Here is a 9,882-nt window from a genome sequence, read left to right as displayed (position 1 = left end):
GTGCGGAAGGCGGGGGGGGCAGTGTGAGACAGCAGAAGCGCAGGCCTGCTCTCGGCACCGTGCGGAGGCAGGCGGAACGGCGCCTCCGCCGCGGTGCCGGCGCGGCACAACGGACAGCGCCCGCGCGAGCCCCGCCCCGCCCCGCCCGGCCGCGGGGGGACGCGCGCATGCGCCTCGCGTGGCGCGAGCGGGTCGGGGCCGCGCGGCCGTTAGCCGCTCGCGCTGAGGTAACGGTCTCCCGTAACGGCCGAGCGAGGAGCCGGACGCGCGGGGAGCCGGCTGCCGGGCCACCCTCTGCCTGCAGGCGCAGCCCGTCGGCGGTGCGAGCCCCCCACCCCCCCTCGGAGCCGCGCTGCCCCCCGGCCGCCCGCCCGCCCCCGGGGCGCTATGAGCCATGAAGCCGCCTGGCAGCAGCTCCCTGCGGCAACCTGGCTACGGCCGCCGTCTCTCCGCCGCCGCCTGCTGCCCGCCGCTCCTGCCGTTCCTCGGCCGCCTCGTCTCGCTGCTGCTGCTCCTCCATGGCTCCTCCTGCCCCAGGGCCGGCGCGGCGGTCGCTGGTGGGTATGACGGTGCGTGTGTGGCCCCGGGTGCGTGCGCGGCCCCTCTGCCCCGGCCTCGCCGCCTTGCCCCCCATGGCAGCAACCCGTGGTGAAATGCACTGGCACTGCGCGGGTTCTCCCCCACCCCTGCCAGCCCTGGTATACGTGTCTGATGCGTAAGGAAATGGTCGGGTTGCGTTAGCTCGCTTGCTTACGAAAACGAGGAGAAAGATGAGGGGAAAACGCTCTCTTAAAGCCTGCGTTGTGGGGTATTTTTTAAAAAGTAGAGGATGGTGTACGTAGAAATGCGCTGATGAGGTATGCGACAAAAAAAAAAAAGCTTAGGTGGCTTTCGCGTGGGTTTGTGCGTGCGTGCGTGTGTGTGGGATCTGGCAGGGAAGCTAACCTGTTCGTTTGACGTCGGGTGTTTGTGTGTGCTTTTTGCTTATTTGCTTTTGACTGGGATTTAAGTGACAAGTGGAAGTTGGGTGTAATTGTTTTCCAAGTCACGTTGTTATTGTTGCATTGCTTGCTGTTTGACTGCATCTTGAAATTTGGATCGGAAAGGATGCAGGTTTTCAGCTGAAAAGGCCACTGAAGAGAAGGGCTCTTGCAATACTCAAAAGAGGGGAAGAAAACTTACTATTATTTAAAGGGAATCGATTAGCATTCAGTGAACACGGGTTCTGAATTGAAGTAGTCCTAACCTTTTTGTAGATGTGTGTGTGATTTTGTGCATGTATCTCAGTGGAAAAGAGAACTTAGCTAGCAAACAATTATGCAGAGGATGATTGCATATCCATTAAAAGTTTTCTATCTTTTGGGGGCTGAAAGACATTAAAATATTTATGATCTATGACTGCATGTAAAAATACACAGGTATTTAAATAAATAATGTTTCTGAAACCATTTTATGTGTGGAAATGAATTAAGTCTAGCTCAGTGAGTAAGCTTTCTTCTTGTTTATCTGAGTAAATAATAAAGTATTAGACTATTTTAAGATAAGATATATAGCTTTATTTTATGGAAATAAGCATATTCTGCAGACTAATTTATGGCTTGTATATCTCTGTTCCTCAGACCTGCATTGGAATGAAACAGCAGGCAGTATGGAGGGAATATTGGCAGATGAAGAGCATACATTTCAGCAGAATAAAAGCAGTAATAGTAAAAATAACAGCCACATCAACGCGATCCAAAAAGAAGTCACGCTGCCTTCAAGACTGATCTATTATATCAGCAAAGACTCTGAAACCCCTTACCATATCCTGGATACTAGGGCAAGGCACCAGCAGAAACACAACAAGGTAGGGTAAAAGGAGGCTTATCTGCAGAATTTTGAAAATGGTAGTGTGTGATGTGTAATTATGTTAAATGTTTTATTCTACAGATCTCTGAGACTTAAATGTCCTTGCCATCATTTTTAGGAATTAAAGGAGGACAAGTAATTAAATAAGAATGTTTTAATTAAAAAAATTATTTTAAATTTCAGGATGGTTCAGAAGCTGAACTGTAGATAAACTGAATGGGAATTATACAGTGTTGGCTTGTCTGATTAGAGTAGGTTCTAGTGTCTTGACTTATATTGTACCATCAGTAGCAAAATACTCCTTTCAAAATAGTTATTGACTGCTCAAATTTCTACAAAGGAGATTTCTTTAGGATCCTTAACTCAAAGCATGAGTTACTTGGCTTTGATTGTGTCAGGCACTACCTAATAAAGTAGTTTTGCAGTTCTTGTTTCCTGCTGATGTATGACCAGTGAAAACTACTGAAAAGTTCCACCATTTTTTTGTCAGTCCCCCGAACACCTGCATTTTCCAATTTTTAATGAGAAAAAACCTTGCCTAGATTCTTATGAGACTAAATAATTTTGTGAAATGACTAGGTAAAGAAGTAAATCCATTCTACACTATTGCTTATGAGCTACTCAGTACTTTAAATTATTCTATCCTATTTCAGTATTTTAAGAATTTACTTCTTTCAGTACATTAAAAAGATAATATGAAGGTAAAGAGGATTGTATAGGAAAAGATCGACATGGTAGAAAAGAGACATTGAAGCAGATCAGTGTGTGAGGTATTACTGAAAGACTTGGCTGTAGTGGAGTTTCTACTTATTGTATTAGATATCTTTTGAATAGAAAGTGAATTTATTATGTGTTATATAACTCTGCTTTTTGATATTTATTATGTAGCATTTCAGATGTGGAAGTAAAATGTGGAGTTACTCTCTGATTTTTAGGAAAGAAGCTGCAGTTGTATAGTGTTGATATTTTAATGAGAAGAAAGGTTGCTTCCTAGCTTATTGGACACAGATACCAGCATGTGCCATGGGATGCATCCAAGTATGGCAGTATCTTATGGATGACACAGAAAAGCTGTTCGGTTGTTAGAAGATGGAGCTACCTAAAAGAATACTACTGTCAGAACTAACACAATATCTCTTTGAAGTAATGAGTGGGGTTTTTTTTGGTTTACAGAGTGGTTAGAAATGTCTCTCCAGATGTTACTTAGTAAGAAATAAGCAGGGAGTGGTAAAATAACCTAAACAACCTTCCTTCCCTACACTCTCATTTCTTATGCTGACTGAGCGAACTGTGATTATGCAAACTCCAGAACTATGGAAAAATTGTAAATCTATGGGACTGTATTTTTTCTCCTGAAGCTGTTCATTAGAAATATGTTAGTATTTTCTTTCTTCGGGTGATTTTTTTTTTCCTTTTTTTTTTTCTTTTTAAAATTTTCTGGCCTTTTAAAGTAAGACCACTCTTTTCAGTAAACTTAAAAACACTGAAGACTTTCCTCCTTTGGAGAAGGGTGTGAAAAGAAAGGAATTTGCAAGCTTGAAGTAGCTGCAGACTTGCCTTTGAGAATAATGCTTCCTCTGTGCTTCTACATCATTTTTGGGGGGCTTTTTTGTTTTGTTCTTTTTTTCTGGAGTGGAGGGAGAATCTACAGAAGAGAATGTCTGCTAATCTCTTTACTTACCCAGCATTCCCACAAGAACATTGCTTGCCATTGCCTCTCCTTCCTTCGCCCTACCTTATCTCTAGCTGTTGGGGTAAAGCTCTTCAGAAATCAATGCTGATGGAACTGGCATTGATTTCCTTGCGTATGCTTGGTGCTAACTATTGTGCAAAGTGGTTCTCCTTTCTACTTATTCATTAAGTCCCTTTTAAGCCTATGGACTGCTAACCCTGCAGTGGTCTTGGAAGGTTCTTTAAGCTTGATGCTTTATGGAGAGTATGATAATATGTTGACTGCATTCTTCTGGCATGAAACTTACATTGCTTTGATCCATTTAATTGAGAGAAAGGATTGATTGTGTTTCTTGACTAGATTGATCTTGCATCTCCTGTTTCCAGAGTGGCACAGTATGTTTCTTCCCCCCCGCCCCCAAATCATGTTCTTCCAACTTCTGTCTTTCTCTGCATGAAATCCTTTCTTCTTTGCTTCTCCATCTATTCCACCAGTAACATAACAAGCAATATATATATATATATATATATATATATGTTCAATGTTAAAAAGACTAATGTTCACCTCTGTAGAGCAATACTTGAGGAAAAAAGATGCTGAGGATACAAAACAGAAACAATCCATAAAGAAAATGGCTTGCAATAGGATTATGATAGATGCACAGGAGGGTTTTGATTTTGTTGGGAAATTCTTAGTATTTACTTTTATCCCTTTCTAGAATTAAAATAAATGCTGTACTGTAATAAATTCTGATTGTGATATTTTGCTGTCTGTAATGAAAGGAAATAACGAGAACAACTTTATAGCAGGATAAAAAGAAACCTATATTAGGAACTGATTGTTTGCATGTGAAAAAAAAAGGCAAATATGATAGCCTTATGTAATACATATACTCTGGGCCACTGAGGAAGAAAAACAGCTGTGTTTTTTTTTAACTGCCCTTGGAACCATGCATTTTTTTGACTTGAATCTTCTTGTCACCCTTAATGTACCATATGCATGTATATGATATTAAACTAGTTTCTAACTACAGATATTATCCAACAGACCCTTTCTGTGCATCTTCATTACGGTGACTAGAAGAACATAAGCCATGTGGATAGTTGTGGGCTTAAGCCTGTGAATGCCTTGGAAATGCTGAGTCACTGTGTGGAGAGCGAATAGTAGAGAAATTGTGAGTGTGTGAAAAGAGAGATATAGCTAGAGGAATAGTTAGGTAAAATGACTTAAAATTTGTTTTTCTTTAAAAATCTCATTTTGAAAGTAAGGATCTGCAACCTTTGTCATGAAATATATGTAGAAATAGTGGTGGGAGGAAGACACTGTACTAGAGAATCCAAAGTTTAAATTATGATTTCTTTTCTTAGAACTGATTCTCTTTATTCTCATTCTGTTTTTGAATTTGTTGAAATACCATCATAATGAGATGGTATATATGATCTGGACTGTTGGTAGGACCTCCCTGTCTTCCCTTCTTGTTCTTCAAAGAAGCTTTTTCTCACTGTTGACAAAAATGAATATTAGCCATAATTTTGACTAAGTGAAATGATATATTTTCAAGTGGATAGAATTCTAGTGATTAATGTATAGCACTGGAACAGGTTGCCCAGAGAAGCTGTGGAGTCTCCTTCTCTGGAGATATTCAAAACCTGCCTGGATGCAACCCTGTCTAACATGCTTTAGGTGACCCTGCTTGAGCAGCGAGGTTGGACTAAATGATCTCCGGAGGTCCTTTCCAACCTTACCCATTCTGTGATTCTGTATTTTCTCATAATGTTCTTAAAATATGATTTTTTTGAATACTTGGTGTGCTAGTGTCCTGTTTTAAAAGGTGAGAGACCAATATGTCCCAAGATCTCTTACAAAACTTTGTTGGGTAGCATACCAAACAAAGCTTAGAGAAAAAGCATCCTTAAGATGAAAAGAAAACAATTGTATCCCAGCCGTTGTAGAAGAGGTGGTATCCAAGCAAAGGCAGACCTGTTTTGTAAAAGATGAAAGATTACGGTTAATAATCTTTGACGAGGAGACCTCACATGAAATCTTAGGAAAATCCAGATAAAAGTCCTGTGGATTAATTAGTGTTGATCTAGGATAAGTGTTCATTTTTAATTCCTATGTATGATAATTGTAATGGCTGAAACACATGGTGACAACTTGCTGGTATCTTTCTGTGCTAACCTTTTACAGGAAAAATATCAATTTCAAGATAAAACAGTTTAGCGTTGTTACCTTAATCTAACTGCTAGCTTGTAGCTTTCATGAGTGACTGCATATTATTAACTGGCTTAAGCAAGATCTTTATGTTACTGCAGCAGTGGAGTGTCACATTTACCTGAATTCAAAACCATCTTTTTGCTAAACTGCAGAGATCTAAAGCCCACTGTTCTTTTTATAAACAGTGGTTTGAGCGGAGTTTGGTGAAGAACATACCCTGCTGCAGAGTAGCAAATTACTGTGTGTCAGCTGCTTTGCAATAATTGCCTATGTGTACAGACTCTGCATCTGTTTAAGTGAGGTGCAGTAATAGTTAGTAAATGGTGTTTTTATATACAGAATTATTGTTTTCAGAAATAGCAATGATATATCTAATTACAGGATGAACATTTTCTGGTGTAACTATAGACAGAGAATACAAGTTACTTTAAATAATTTTAGACTAAGCAAGGAAAAGGAATACATAGTTGATGTTTAGAACCTTCAAGAAAAGATGTTACACCTGCATCACCTGAATTGGCTTGATGTGACGTAAGAAAAGTTACAGTAGGTCAGATTAGACATCCTTCTAGCTATCTTAATGAACAGTCAGTAACAGATGCCTAGGAAGAATATGTTGTGAGCATAACTGTCACGGAGTGCTACTTCACAAATGGTCTGGGAGTCTCCAGAAGTTTGTGGCTCAGGGTCTTCTGGGAGCCAGAACTTGTCTTTTTAGTTTAATAGCTCTTCCTGGATGGAGTTCCTTATTGTTAGCTTGTACAATTTTCTTTTATAAGCCTATGTAAATTTTTAGTATTTGTTATGTTTCAGAATTTTGGAATGTCTCAAAGGCTGAAGATATTATTATCAGCATACCATGTGGGCCTTTCAAATTTGTTTTTATTATTTGAGGTTATATGTCATCCTTCATATTTCAAATGATTTCATGAATCAGTTAAGTGGCTTAAAACACAAGTGTTAACATACGCGTTTTGAGTCCTGCTGAGTCCATTGGCAGAAGTAAAAAAAGAATGCTAGCCAGGATCTAGAAAGAAAGAATAATCTCTTTCTTTCAAAACTAACCCTGGAAAAGTATTTGGTCACTTTTGATCTTACTTTTATGCTCACCTTGACAAAATGAAGTGGTTTTAGGATCACTGGTAGTTAGTATTGCTTCTAAAAGGACTTATCATTAATGATAAACTACACTGAATAAATCCTGATTGGGCAGTTGCACTTTGGCATGTATGTTACGGAGTTATGTGTCATAAATCTGTAAATAATTATTTTACTCTAAAGGAAACAATCTTTATTGTTTTTATTAAAAAATGTGATATATTGTTCTTAAATTTATTGTATTTTTCTGTGATCAGGAGGTGATATTTTGAAAATTTTCCAAACTACTCTGTTTGTGTAAAACACAATAAAAATAGGTGCTTTAAGAAATTCAGTAATTATCATTCTGAAACATGAAAAATGGTCTTAATGAAATAATTCATATTCTTTAAACTTTCTAGATAGTTAATAGTGAAGTCTTATTGGTGGCATCCATTCAAAGGCATTACGTCATAATTTTAGGTAAATGTTATATGAAGAAGAGATTCAAATCACAAGCTCCTAGGGATCTTTATGGGATAAAACTAATCGTGACCATTTTCTTGTAACAAATTCTCAGGTATTAAAAAATCACTAGGTTGTATGTTATGATGGAAATGAACATATTTTGAGGTATTTGTCGTGATTACTTTAGGCTACTTTGAACACGTGTTGTTATGAATAGGTGTTTGAAAAGCTCCCTGTGGCACTTGTTCCTTGGTTTCACTGTACAAAAACATTGAAGTGGAGCAGGAGCTGAGAAGGCCCTCATAGTAGGGATGCATTTGAACTGAAGTATCGTGCTTTCTTTTCTTTTTTTTCTTTTTTTTTTTTTTTTTTTTTTTTTTAGTAGAGCTTTTATCCTTGCAGAAAATCCTTTGTCAAGTCACCTGTCTATATTTTAGCTGTTTCAGTCTGGTAATTCAGAGCAGCTGTAAACACTGGTCAGGTGAACTGAGTTATCTCACTGAATTAGTAAACTGTTGAGAGAGCCCTTAATATTAATTTAACAAAAGGCACAACAGGGAGAACCGATATAGTTCAGTTCCATTTTATTGTAGCTATGTAGGGTAATACTGTTTTAAAATTTCTTGTTTAGAGATCTTGCATTTTTAAATAAAAAACAGATTTTGAATAATGACTTGTTTAATGATATTAAAGATTGTTAAAATCTAAACTATACACTTTTTAAAAGAAGTATGGGCAAGAAATTCTGTGACCCTCTTGGTTAAGAGGGAGACACTACTTTTGGGAACAAAGAATGTGGTCCAAGAACAATATGCAGGAAGCATCTCAGTTGTATTTAGACACTATAGCAACTATTGGAATTTTTTTTTAATTGAAGGCTCTTATTAAAGATGATGAATTCCTTTGCAGAGAAGTAAGTTGAAAATCAATGCTACCCTGCATAGTGCAGGGATGTAACAGGAGCACAAAGAATTTATCCTTTGTGCAAAATTCCAAAGGAAAACAAAATTAGAGGCTTTGTGGGCATAAAAAGCTAAATTTAGTATTATCTATATTTTGCCAAAAACTAGCTAGGACTTTATATCATTTTAATGACATATCTAAAGATTCATTTTGGTATGTAATAAAAACTAGTATTTTTTTTCCTTTGGATTAAAGGGCATAGACATAATATTTCAACTTCATGAAATTATTAATTTTTATCAAATTAGGTTATAAGTAAGCATGATTTGATTTTCAAGAATGTTCCAAAAGAGGCTGTGTGATGTACGGGTCTAATTGCTTCCTGCCTGCCTGAACCCTGTCTTCACAAAAACAAATCCTTGCGTTGTCTCCTTTGTCTTCCTCCTTTTTCTAGAAAACAGGTGAATATATTTTCAGTGTTTTGCCTTCAGTCACAATGATACAGAAACAATAGGTTAAAGAATATAATCTATTTGACCAAAATTGAATTTCTTAAAAGTTAACTCCATATGTGAGACTTGCTAATGGATGTTTGTGCTGTATATTAAGCAGCAACAGTCTTTTATCCATTGTTTTGATAACATTGCCAAATACATGGCCTTTAATTGTGAAAGGATTACTTTGAAGGAGACCTTCATAATATTTAATACAGACTTTGACATGATTTTGTATTTGAAGACTTGTATCACAAATGCTTTAATTATTGAGGTCTTTTTATGTGACTGAATACAATAACGTAATTAACAAAACAGTGTACTGTATTGCTTATATACCCATCTGGTTTTAGCAACAAGACAGTACAGGTGTTTGTAAGAATTCTCTGAATGGTTTGTGGGGCGTTTTTTGGGGGTTTTTTTTGGTTGTTTTTGTAAAGAATGATTTTTCTGTCTGTATATTTTAAAGTATGCTTTTCAGATACCGTTTACTTCTCCCTTTTCCTTCATCCCCTTGAAAGACAAACCCTTTTGAATCATGATTCATTTTGTAATTTGCCCAATTACAGGGGCAAAGGTTTAAACTTTCTGTAAGATTCATGAAAATAAGCATGTTTTCCATATTCTGTTTTTCAAATGTTTTTATGGCAAATATTTGCTGCATATAAAACTTGGTGGGTTTTTTTGAAAACTTTATTCTGCAAAACTCTATAGTACTACTGTGTGTTCATGTTTACAGGCTGTCCATCTGGCCCAGGCAAGTTTCCAAATTGAGGCCTTTGGCTCCAAATTCATCCTTGACCTCACATTGAATAAGTAAGTGCACAATTTGGGATTTCTTTTGTCCTACTCTAACCGTCATTAACTTCTATGGTACAAGACCAGGGCACGTGCAGTCCTGAGATCTATAGAAAACAAAAGCCCCCCCCCCCCCCCCCCCCAAAAAAAAAAAAGAAAAGAAAAGAAAAAGAAAAATGATAAAGAATAGAGGAATTTTATTTTCTATATATTTTGTATATGGTGTATTTCTTTATATTTTGATGTAACCTAAGTAATTGGAGGATGATTGTCTTTTACTGATCCCGTAAGTTCTGAACCTTTATGAACATCCATAATAAAACAGTAATAATTGAACAAGCTTCATGTGTAATAGAAACATGATGGTAGTTGTCAGTAACTTAGTTTCAATATTACCAGTATACT

At 37.7% G+C, this 9,882-nt stretch overlaps 1 protein-coding gene across 1 annotated transcript in view; it reads left to right on the top strand.

The window, feature by feature from the left end:
- The first annotated feature begins 342 nt into the window (after positions 1-342).
- ADAM23 (ADAM metallopeptidase domain 23) overlaps positions 343-9,882 on the top strand; it is a 73,407-nt gene continuing 63,867 nt past the window's right edge. Inside the window, exons 1-3 of the mRNA XM_062578772.1 lie at positions 343-557; positions 1,620-1,846; positions 9,419-9,495. Of these exons, the coding sequence (XP_062434756.1) occupies positions 395-557; positions 1,620-1,846; positions 9,419-9,495 (467 nt within the window). The 5' untranslated portion in view covers positions 343-394. The remainder of the gene's footprint in view (positions 558-1,619; positions 1,847-9,418; positions 9,496-9,882) is intronic.

This window comes from Rhea pennata, chromosome 6 (genome assembly GCF_028389875.1).
Source record: "Rhea pennata isolate bPtePen1 chromosome 6, bPtePen1.pri, whole genome shotgun sequence".
In the NCBI taxonomy this organism is placed as follows: Eukaryota; Metazoa; Chordata; class Aves; order Rheiformes; family Rheidae; genus Rhea; species Rhea pennata.
The sequence above is the reverse complement of the archived record's forward strand: the minus strand, read 5'-3'. Positions and strand labels throughout refer to the sequence as shown.